Source organism: Dendrobium catenatum, unplaced genomic scaffold (genome assembly GCF_001605985.2).
Source record: "Dendrobium catenatum unplaced genomic scaffold, ASM160598v2 fragScaff_scaffold_1608, whole genome shotgun sequence".
NCBI classification, from domain to species: Eukaryota; Viridiplantae; Streptophyta; class Magnoliopsida; order Asparagales; family Orchidaceae; genus Dendrobium; species Dendrobium catenatum.
In genome coordinates, this window is record NW_021320070.1 from 5,378,718 (window position 1) to 5,390,753 (window position 12,036).

A 12,036-nucleotide genomic window follows, 5' to 3' on the forward strand; every position below is an offset into this window, starting at 1 on the left:
TTTAATGATATATATATATATATATATATATATATATTACTTATTTTGAAATAAATATTAAAATATAGCTTGACCTAAATTTTCTCCAAAATTATTGTGTCTCATAACATAGAAAAATGGTTATGTGCTCTCACAAATTCGATAGCTATTTATCAAATTTGTAAGAGCATTGAATTGAATTTTGTTTGAATGTGACACTTATCTTATATATTCTTAAAGCAAAGAAGCCTTTTGTGTATGTTTTTCTTTTTTTTTTTTAACAATGGAAAAAATAGACATGAATGTAAATATAAAGATGGTTTTTGAGGTTTGGCAAAAGACAAAAGTATATATGGATAGGCCTCATTTGGGACGGCTTTCTTACTGCTTCTTAAATTAGCTTTGTAGGATACTGTTTTAAGAAACAGCAAGAAGGCAGACCCAAACGAAGCATAAGGTTTCATTTAATACAACTTTCTTACTGCTTTATGAAATAATTTTTTAGAACAAAATTTATTTGAATTAAAAATTTTTGTACTAAAAATCTACTTCATAAACAATAAGAAAGCTATCTCAAATGAAGTCTAATTTTTGTACCACAGTTACGCAGAGCTTTTGTGACCGTTGAACTGGTTGCAAAATTGGTCATTAAATATATCATCACGAGCAAGTTACACGAACTGTAAGAAGAAGGTGACAAATTTTGAGTCTTGTGACTGATCAATATTACAAAAAAAAAAAAAAAAGATGCTACAAAAAATTAACTTATGGAAATATACTACAACTACTTGAGATCGCAGGTTAATGTAATAGTAAGTAGTTTCCTAGTTATGATCCTTCGAAAAAGTTCAGTACTTGTAGTAGCGTGCTTTAGGTCAATCTTTTGCAATGCACAAGAGAATAATTATTAAAATAAGATAATTAAAATTTTTTGAGATTTATATTTTATTTGGGACAACTTTCTTACTGCTTTCTAAAGCAGTTTTCTAATATAAAAAATTTTTAGTTCAAGAAATTTTTTAACTATAAAAATGTTTTAGAAAGTCGTCTCAAACGAAACCTTAATCTGATGCTGATGCATAATTAAAATACAATAATATTACAACAAGATGCTCATGTGTAGCAAAGATAATAGTCTCTCATGAATGCTTTGTGATAGCCCCTCCATTGAAAGTATCTAAGGTCTACTATCAATCTTCACCATCCCAATATAGGATGAAATCATGCATCAACAAAAGCATACAAGCCTTGTTGTTGCCAATTCAACCTATTTTGGCCTTGGCATTATAGCGAAGCCACAATGAGGTTCTAGACCAAAATCCTAGCAATAATCTACTCCAAAGTATCTCTTACTATGATAAGCTCCTCTGTTTCTGATGCGGACAAAAAATATAGGGGTGCCTATACCCTTCGCCCACAAATAAGGAGACTGGACTTCTATCGACGAAAATGACTAAAGACGAAAAAAGGACGAACAAACTCTTACATTTCAAATAAAATGTAAAAAACTAGAAATCAAAAGACTTACAATAATGACTCTTGCAAAATTTAACCGACTTACAAACTTGGACGCTTACACTTAACGTCACCCTAAAGTTGCTGCACTCAGAGAAGAAGGATACAGGTGAAGTGGCACTTGCGGAGAGACGAAAGAGGTTAGAAGCCCGAGAAGAAAGGTTGGAAAGAGCCCGCAGGATTTCCGGAGGGGATGAGAAAGAAGGGTGGAAAGAGTCCGCAGGATTTCCAAAGCAAACCCGTAGGTTATAGCTTTTCCAAAAATAACATATCATTCACTTTTTTTTAAACATTACAAATCCTCCCATATTTATAGGTATGAAAGAGGAATACCAAGAGACACCTAATAAATTCACATAGGAATTCTAAACATTACATAGCATTAAAATACCTAAAAAACATCCCAAGCCAAGGAACCGAAAAGGCATCCACGGGAACCAAGGAGACCGCCCGAAACCAAGGGGTAAGGTCACGGGAAAGAGCCCAGGCACGGAAAAACCAGCAGCCGGCCAGAATCCAAGGGGGCAAAGACACTAAAAGCCATGGTGGAATTCAAGGAGCCACACATGGGAAAATAAAACATCAATCTTGTAATTACAAAAGCCCTTTTGGAACCCAAGACACCATAATTTAAAATATTAAAAACTATAATAAAAGTGCATTAAATAAAAGATAAATATGAGCTAAAACTTAACTAATAATGAGCTAACCTATAGTCCAATAAATGAACTAAAAATCAGCTCATAAATGAGCTAAATTCCAGCTCAAAATTCTTTGAGCTTGAAGACTAGGGAGGGGCCAAAATTAATTTAATTTGAGCCTGAGTTGACCCCCCCCTTTACCTGCATCAATTTCCAAGAAAAAATTACCTTAACATAATGTGAAAAACATTTGGAAGAGTGATATTTTGACTTGGATGGATTGAAATTAATCAATTAATCTTTAAACCAAATATGAATGGAAGTATGGAACTTAATAATAAAGACTTCGTTTCGAACAGCTTTCTTACTATTTTGTCTTTCATATCACAATCATAATTTTTGTTTGACCATTGCATTTTTATTACTTTCAAGAAAATTTGTGCTAGGAAACTTCGTTTTACAACAGCTTTTCAAAAAGTTACTTGCTCCACAATAATTTTACAATCATCTTTATAACCCGAACGAACTCAAAGTAGTCCTTTTTCAATGTATGTCATGCTGTGTCATGTTCTGAAAACATCAATAAAGACAAGTAATGTTGTCATTGTCAAGCCCATTCATTTGCTATTGTGCAAGTAACCAAATATTTTAAATTAGCATTTCCTTCTAAGCCAAGTAAGTTTGAAAAATAATATTATGGGTAGCTCAAGTATGTTATCAAGAAGATGTGCGCACACTGAATGCTATGAAACAACCAGGAGACAAAAATCAACCTTCTCAGCATGTTTTTTTTTCTTTTAAAAGCCAGCCTTCTCGGCATTTTTGTTCTAGCTATATGCTAAGAGTATACTGGGGACTGGGGATGCATTTTGTATAGCTATCAAGCAAAACCAATACTAGCTTCAATTAGTTGAATACATTTGAATATGAAACAAATAAATTATCTGAATAACAATTTGATAGGAAACACTTGTAGATCTCAAATATTTCCTATCAATCTTCGGAAAACAGCGAGAAATCTCCACAAAACCACGAAAATAGTAGATAATTTGTATTATTTGATGAAATGGAAACAGAAAATAGCAAGATACAGTTGATCCTCAATACGAGAGAAGGTCTCAATACAAGAGAAGGATCAATCTCTCCCAAATCTCTAGACGCCGCTAGAGCCCAAAAACCTAAACCTAATATATCTACAATTTCAGCCAAATTCAAGATGTCTTAACCCTAGGAAAACAAACTATTTAAAGCATACAAATCAAAAGAAAATCCCTAAACAGTCCCTACATTCAAATTTCCCCAATAACTCCCTCAAAAATCATTCTTAAACAGCTCACGCACGCCTGGGCGTGAGTTCGGAGCGTAACTTCTGCATGTTTCATTCATAAGCCGGTTCCGTATGGATTGGCTGGACTTGTCGGAGCGGTCTAACACAATCCACATCAAAATCATACTGAAGAAGAACATCACGACATCAAAAAGGTTTAAGCCCGCACTTTCCTTCTCATCTGAAGGTCTAGTTTTCCATGCGAAGAAAGTAGAAAGGATAAAAACATGCAAGAAGATGGCAAATAGATGGTAGCAGACTAACGATAATAAAAGTTTCAATAATTTAATATTCATTATCACCTCAAAACATTCAAAAAGAGCAGAAGAGAAAAAGTAGTTCCATTTAATGATTTAGCTATTTTCAGAACCTTAAACATCACCATCACAAAAACTGTAAATTAACAATATAGAAAAAGAGAAAAATAAAGACCAAAAAGGCATAACAATTATTTTTCATTTCATTATAAATTAGAAAAAAAAAAAAAAAAACTAGAGTACTGATTACCTGCAACCAGAGCTTCCCCAAGGTTACTCGTTTCAAATCTCCATCCATGGGAACACAAATGCAAACGTTTCTACCAGCAAATCTGAGAGAGGCGGTGAGAAGGAAGCAGCTAGAGAGAACAGAGCGGGAAATGTAAATAGTTGAAGTAATTGAATTAAATTCATGTACAGAGTAACAGGGCCATTATATAGGCCAAGAGAAGGTAAAGTAGTAAATACAATAGTTATAGGATTAGGAAATGTTCCACAGGCTAATATCCTCCCGCAAATTAATCATTCGGGGATTGAATGGTTAATTTGGTTCGAAGAAAATTGAAGCGTGTGGAAGAAAGTGGTTTAGTTAACACATCTGCGATTTGATCTTGCGAAGGTAGATGGGTTAGTTGAATGTCTCCGGACTGGATATGCTGTCGGATGAAGTGATAGTCAATCTCAATGTGTTTTGTCCGAGCATGAAAGACGGGATTCTTGGCTAGAGCAATTGCGGAGATGTTGTCATAGTAGACAGTGGTCGGTGAGGACTGAGGGAGATGCAGTTCCGCAGCTAGTCGACGGAGCCAGATTGCCTCAGACGTGGCTGCCGAGAGAGAGCGGTATTCCGCTTCAGTAGAGGATTTAGCCACCGTCACTTGCTTCTTGATTGTCCAAGAAATAAGGTTAGGACCGAGAAACGTACAGTAACCGGAGATGGACTTCCAGTCCGATGCATCAGACGCCCAGTCGGTGTCAGTGTAAGTTTGTAGTTGAAGGTTGTCGTTTCGTATGGGTAAATCGTAAGCTAGAGTCCCTTTTATGTAGCGTAGGAGGCGCTTTAGAGATTGATAGTCCTGGACGGAGGGTTGTTGCATATGTTGGCACACACGGTTCGTTGCATAGGCGATGTCTGGCCGGGTGATAGATAAGTATTGGAGTGACCCGGCTAGTCGGCGTTATAGAGAGGGATCGGAGAATGGCTGAAGACCGGGCTGCAGATGTTTGTTTGCGGTGCCACCGGTGTGGGAGCAGCTTTGCAGTGCTCAAATCCAGAATCACGGAGTAGCTTAGTGGCGTAATGTGTTTGGTTGAGGAAGAAGTCTGTGCCATTCCGGAGAACTTGAATGCCTAAAAACAAGAGATTTGGCCTAATTGCTTGAGGGCAAATTGTGAGTGTAGAGCCTTGAGTAGAGAATTGATTTCTTCTGGATTGTTTCCTGTGACAAGAATATCATCGACGTAGATGAGTAGCTAGAGGTGGGTGTGCTTATGATTTAAAATAAGAAGAGAGGGATCAGAGTGGCTAAACCCGAATCCGCGTGTCTGAAGAAAGCTCGTGAGCTTGTGAAACCATTGTCGCGGCGTCTGTTTAAGTCCGTATAAGGATTTCTGAAGTTTGCAGACGAATGTTGGTTGTTGGCTGTCTATGAATCCGGGCGGTTGGCGCATATAGATGTCGTCCGGGAGGTCGCCGTGAAGGAAGGCGTTGGTGATGTCGAGTTGTAGCATGGGCCAACCTTGATTGAGCGCTAGTGTGAGAAGCATTCAGATGGTCGGCATCTTGGCGACAGGACGAAATGTTTCGGTATAGTTTTCTCCGAATTTTTTATCATAGCCGAGAGCCACCAATCGTGCTTTGTAGCGATCAACTTGCCCATTTGGATTGAGAGGTAAGAGGATTTTGTGTGAAGGGAAAAATTTGCTTGTGAAAAATTGACATGACGTGAAGTGAGGATTTTGTGAGTGACAAGGTTGTAGCAATGGTATCCTTTGTGAATGGGCGAGTAACCAATGAAGACGCAATCAAGGGAGTGAGGAGAGAGCTTGCTTGTAGCGTAGGGTTGCATCCAGGGGTAGCAAAGACAGCCGAAAGTTCGGAGGTGAGTATACGTAGGATTAACGCTGCAAAGATTTTGATAAGGAGATTGAGCGCCATAGACTTGGATGGAAGGCGATTTATGAGGTAATTTGCAGTGGATATAGGCCCAGAATTTATGCGGGAGAGAGGCAGCGTGTAACAGGGTACGGGTTAGGTCGAGGAGGTGCCGATGTTTTCGTTCGGCGACTCCATTTTGTTCAGGCGTATGAGGGAAGCTCAGCTGTTGAATAATGTCGTTATCTTGTAGATAAGATTTGAAGGCATTACTGTTGAACTCGCCGCCGCCGTCGGAGCGGAATGTTTTTGGAGTGGTTGAGTGTTGATTTTTGACTAAACTGCAAAATATTTTAAATTTAGTGAACGTCTCTTGTTTAGAATGCATAAAGTAAATCCAAGAAAAGCGGGTAAAATCATCTATGAAAACTACGTAGTATCTGTAACCATCCAGGGACGGATCTTGAGTCGGTCCCCAGACATCCGAGTGGATGAGTTCAAACGGCATTGTAGAAACATAAATTCTTTTACTAAAAGTAAGTTTGTGACTTTTTGCCACGTTACAAGATTTGCATAAAAAAGATAAAGAGACGTTCTTGAAATCAGGAATTTGCTTGGCAAGAAGAGGAAGTAGACAGCTGTTTGGGTGATCGAGACGTGCATGCCAAAGTTGGGAGGAAGAGACGCTGGTGTGTAGAGTAGCCGAAGAAATGCTGGAGTCCGGTTTGATGCGGTATAAGCCATTATGCAGATGACCACGAAAAAGCGTTTGACGATCCTGTAGGTCCTTAATTTCAAAGCCATTAGCATCAAATGTTATCAAACTAGAGTTGCCGGATGTTAATTTTGAAACGGATAATAAATTGTGAGTAAGAGAATGGACATGGAGGAAGTTACACAGACGAAGCTTACGATTCGTGTCCGGTAGAGGTAGCAGTCCCTGTCCGGAGTGTTGAATGGGTAGATTTGATCCATTTGCGATGGAGACGGTATCGTGTCCTTGATATGTAAGAGGATGAGAAATGTTGGAGGAGTCCGGAGTGTTGAATGGGTAGATTTGATCCATTTGCGATGGAGATGGTATCATGTCCTTGATATGTAAGAGGATGAGAAATGTTGGAGGAGTCCGGAGTAAGGTGAGATGGGGCACTGAAGTAAATGATCCAATCTTGAGTTGGGTAGGATGTGGGCTGAGCCATCATAGTCCGTTGGCCGTTGGATATAGTGGGTGTGTATTTGGGGTTGCAGCGGTGCCAGCAATTGATTGCGATGTGTCCTATTTTCCCACAAATTTGTCACGTAGGACGGTTCGTCGGAGGAGCAGTCGGAACGGGAGGCGTTTGAGTAAGGGCGGGTTGTCTGGGGTTATTGTTGAAGTTCTTGGCATAACGTTTCTGAGATCGCCACCGATTTTGACTCGGGATGGAAGCTTGTAGAGCAGTTGCCGAGGAGCTGTTGGAGGAGTCTTTAAGTAGTTCTTGTTGGACATGAATCTCCTTGCTACAGAGGAGAGAGTAGAGGTTGTCCAGATCTGCCGGAAGAGAAGAAGTACGAATAGTCGTCTTGAACGAGTTGTAGGAAGATGGGATCCCGTTTAGAATGTAGAGAACGACATCTTCAGAATCGACTTGCGACCCCGATGCGGCAATGTTATCGACAATGTTCTTGATTTGAGAGAGGTATTGCTGCATGCTTAGATCTTTCATCTGTATGTGGTGGAGCTCATTCTTGAGCTGGATGACACGGGACCGACTCGTTGGTTGAAGCCGGCGTTCAAGAACCGTCCAGACATCGTGGGCGGATCGTTCTGGACTGTTCCCAGAACTATTCTCAGGCCGATATTTTCTACAGTGCCGATCGGCCTGGACGATTTCCAATCGTCCTGGACGATCCTGAAAGGAAAAATCCAAATCAGAGAGGAACAGTAAGGGAACGAGGTCTCACATTTTACCGGTGAGATGTCCGGCGTAGCCGTTGGCGGTGAAGTGTTGTATAATCTGTATACGCCATATCGCGTAATTGTCGACGGTGAGAGGATGAGGGATCAGATTCTTGACGTTGGAGATGAGAAATTTGAGTGATGCCGGTATGGGAAGCTCGAGGGAGTTGCCGGCGATGGCAGTGGAAGAGGGAGGGAGGGAGGTTGCTGAATCTTGGTCCCCCATTTTGACTCAAGATACCATGAGAGAGGCGGTGAGAAGGAAGCAGGTAGAGAGAACAGAGCGGGAAATGTAAATAGTTGAAGTAATTGAATTAAATTCATGTACAGAGTATCAGGGCCATTATATAGGCCAAGAGCAGGTAAAGTAGTAAATACAATAGTTATAGGATTAGGAAATGTTCCACAGGCTAATAAAATCCACAAATTGTAATCCAAATTCAACAGCAAAAAATGCTATAGATTCAAAAAGAAAAAACATTTTTAGGTCAAGTGTCATTGATGATCTTCTTGGAATAAATAATTGAATTATGGGATGGAATCAGTAAGGTTAAAAGTTTAAATGGTTACCAATTTTTCTGTCTCGATATTCGTGGCAGAGGTTCTCAATTAGTTGCATGATGTTTGAATGTTCGCAGAAGGTTTCCACAGCAGTAGCATTATTTCAAGACATTTTTATTTTCTTTCTTATTCTGCTTAATTTGCCACGAATAATAGAAAATGCTCCCTCCCATCTTGAAGCATTTTCTCCCATTTTTTAGAACCTGTGAAAAAGCAGTATATTGCTAGTTGACCTTCTTTTTTATTGGTAAAAAAGAATAATAAATGAGTGAATCGGATATGCACAGACAATATGAAGCTACATCAAATAAACAATAATGGTAAGGGCATCTCCAACCGAAAATCCTATTTTTCACTCCAAAATGCAGTGAAACTAAAAAATGTAGTGATTCATTTTCAATCGAATTCCATTTTGCACGCCTCTGCGAAGGTAACTATCTTTCTCCTCTTTCGCGCGTTTCTTCGGCAAATCCAGCTGAGACAGAAAAATCGCGTACGTGAACAGTGCAACATCAAATATTGGCGTCGCATTGTTCACCCTCCACCAATTAGCAATTTTTTTGCCGTTCGAATGGAGCAAACCAGCTATTTCTTACGGTCATTTGAAGTTCGGCTGGAGACGCCCTAAGCAATCTCTATTCCTGGTGATGAACAGATATATTTTTCAACAAGCATAAGTTTTTCAAACGAACATATACTGACCGATTTGCACAGTAAACTGCACTATGTGGGTTTGCCAATCCAATATTGTATTATGCAAAATGAATGATTAATGAACTAATGAATAACAACAATATCATTTATTGTTAAAGTTTTAACTAAATACTCTTATTTATATACAGTATTATATTATGAAGACATGCATCATGAATACACTAAAGTACATGCTAAATATTAAAATGCTATACAAACAAAATGAAAACCAAAGTTAAGAGGGCAAAACAGATTAATCTTCTGGAATTACCAAAACGAATAATCATGGGAGAAATCTAACGTTGAAAGCAGTAATAGAGCTGAGTTTCAAAACCTGGGTAATTCAAACTTCTCAATTTGTAGACTGTTCATTTTATAGTAGTCCAAATACCCTCCTAGCGAGCTTTGATAATGGTTCTTTTTGCCTTTTTTCTATCACCTTAATCACATTGATGGAACCATGCCGACAAATTTTCACTGGAGGAGAGCAACCTTCATTAAACTCATCATCTTGAATGAATTTAGAAGTAAAGGAATGATCTACGAGACCTTCTAATTGGTCGCCAAGCTCCCCATCATTCTTCTCAATGCATTCATTCTTTTCATCAATTTGAAGCCCCTCTGACATTGATGATACTTTCTCTCTGGTTCCATTCACTTCTAGACTGGCATCAGGAAGATTTGTGCTTTCCCTCTCATGCAACTTGTTTAAAATCCTCCAAGATACTGAATCAAGTTTCAATCCGTTTTTCCTCATCTCACCCACAATCTGATAAGCTTGCTTCTTCATACCCTGCTTGCAAGCACTATCAATCAAAATATTATAATTCACAATCCCTGGAGAAACCCCACAATCCACCAATTCATACAAGAAATCACAAGCTACATCCAGCTTCCCTAAACTGCACAAGCCTCTCATTATCGCAGCATAAACATAGTCATCATGAATATTCGAAGGCCACACAATTTCATCCCAAAACTTCTTCGCTTGATCAAACTGACCAGCTTCACAAAGTCCTTCAATAATTATTGTATGAGTCACACAATCAGCATGTACCCCCTTGCCCACCATTTCATGGAAAATCTCCATTGATTTATCCACCTTCCCAAGTTTAAATAATCCACGCAGAACTGCATTGTACGTCACTATATTAGGAGCACAATTGTGCTCAGCCATTACTTTGTGCATAAAGTATAAGGCTTCTTCAAACCTACCAACATCAATTAGACCATAAATAGCAGTAGTGAAGGTCACAACATCAGGAGAGCAGAACTTTCCCTCCATCATATCTTCCAAGATCTTCAAAGCTTCATTAACCCTGCCAATCTTGCAGAAACCATGGACAATTGTGTTAAGCGTAACAGCATCAGGATGGCATTGCTTTTGAAGCATCAATACCAGCATATTCAGCTGCTCACTTGGATTGTCTGTGAGTCGAAGTGCACTTAGAAATATATTGTAGATTCGAATTTTGTCAACCCCTTCTATCTCTATCATAAATTCTGTGACATCCTTAGCCTTGTAGAGATCTTTCTCCTTGCATAGAGCCTCAACAAGCACTTTATAAGTTGCCTCTGGAGGTGAATACCCAAACTCAATCCCTTCTCTGAACAGCTGGTAAGCTCTCATGCAACCTCTTTCCTTGCTCAAGCCATGAACAATACTGTTATACGAAACCAAACTTGGAATAAAACCCCTCTTTCTCATTATGTAAATAATCCTTGATGCACCATGATGCCGTCCAGCCTTGCACAAGGAATCTACCATTTGGCCATAAGCAAATTTCTCACAAACCCACTTCCCCTGTGGCATCTCCTCTGCTATCCTGAAAACCTCATGGAAAAACCCTTCAACGCACAAGGAATCAATAAGATTTGCAAAAGCAGCGCTGTTGACTGCTCTGTCTTCCTCTTGTTGCATTGTTATCCAAAGCCTCCCCATCATTTCCTTTCCTTCCTGCACACTTTTCTTTCTCATCAACCACCTTATGAAAACACTATAAGTAAGTGAATTCGGCTTAATATTTCTCTGCAACATTTCATCAAACATTCGTCGTGCATCATCCAATAGACCAAACCGGCCAAACCCATCAATAAGGGCAGTGTATGTCACCGCATTCGGGTAGCGTCCGCGAACGATCATGTCACGGACGAGATTATAAGCTTCGAAGGGATCTAAAAGAGAACAACACTGGTCAATGAGGCGGTTGTAGTTAGTGAGAGAAGGAACAAAGGCCGGCTTAGCGAGAAGCAAATGACGGAGGACGGAGAGGGTGAGGCGAGGTGTGGAGGCGTCAAGGAGACGAGCGAGAAGAACGTTGGCAGTGCGGTCGTCCGGAACAATGCCGGATGTGAAAGAGAAGAGAAGGCGGCGGTGAGCCTCGTCGGAGCGGCCAGCGGCGCAGAGGCCATGGATGATGCTGGAGAGATTGATGGAGTCGGGACGGAAGCCACGTAGGCGCAGACGGTCGATGAGGCGGAGAGCGGCGTCGATCTGGCCTGGGCTTGAGGAGAGAGAGTGTATCTTTCTCGTCCAGTAGGATCGGTTAGCTATGTTCTGGGATTTAGTGTCCGGGTCTTCATCTTGTTGCTCTTTGACTTCGCTGTTGCAGAAAAGGGAGGACGAATGAAGAGACTGGAGCGATGCGGAGGCGGAGGCGGCGGCCGCGGTGGTTAGGCTGCGAAGGCGTGGGATAATTCGATCGTGGGTAGTGTGGGACGGCGACGGTCGCATGATTTTGGCAAATTATTAGCTCCGGTCACCGGACCTAAAAAGTAGGTCCGGATTTTTATTATATCTGGTGTCCTTACGTAGCACACGTCAGTAAAATAGTGTCACGTCCTCCTACTTTTTATCGCGCGGCCCGACGATCTGACTCGGACACGGATCCAATATTGCTATGTATTTGACTGATTTGTGCAGGTCGGGATATTGCTATGTATTACTCGGTATTGGTCTTGATAGAGTGGTATTTCTCATTATTATCAATTAATACCTAGCAATACCTAGCAATGCTGAGCAATACCTA

The 12,036-nt window shown here is 40.2% G+C and overlaps 1 protein-coding gene across 5 annotated transcripts; it reads right to left on the minus strand.

The window, feature by feature from the left end:
• Positions 1 to 3,337: 3,337 nt before the first annotated feature.
• On the minus strand, positions 3,338 to 11,774 carry LOC110107081 (pentatricopeptide repeat-containing protein At3g18020). 5 transcript variants are annotated; one of them, XM_028700991.1, is made up of 3 exons: positions 9,342 to 11,774; positions 8,324 to 8,517; positions 3,338 to 4,051 (listed from the first exon to the last, which is right to left on the minus strand). In XM_028700991.1, exon 1 carries the CDS (start codon positions 11,739 to 11,741, stop codon positions 9,381 to 9,383), a length of 2,361 nt encoding a protein of 786 aa, XP_028556824.1. In that variant the 5' UTR covers positions 11,742 to 11,774; the 3' UTR covers positions 3,338 to 4,051; positions 8,324 to 8,517; positions 9,342 to 9,380. The 5 variants fall into 5 exon arrangements, with proteins under 5 accessions (XP_028556824.1, XP_028556825.1, XP_020693192.1 ...); XM_028700993.1 differs by lacking the exon at positions 3,338 to 4,051 and having other exon boundaries at positions 8,432 to 8,517; positions 9,279 to 9,484; positions 9,557 to 11,774; XM_028700992.1 differs by lacking the exon at positions 8,324 to 8,517 and having other exon boundaries at positions 3,338 to 3,588.
• Between the last annotated feature and the right edge of the window lie 262 nt (positions 11,775 to 12,036).

What these genes read in the sequence shown, in the direction of transcription:
- LOC110107081 (XM_028700992.1), bottom strand. Translation starts at nt 11,741, where the DNA reads ATGCGACCGTCGCCGTCCCACACTACCCACGATCGAATTATCCCACGC.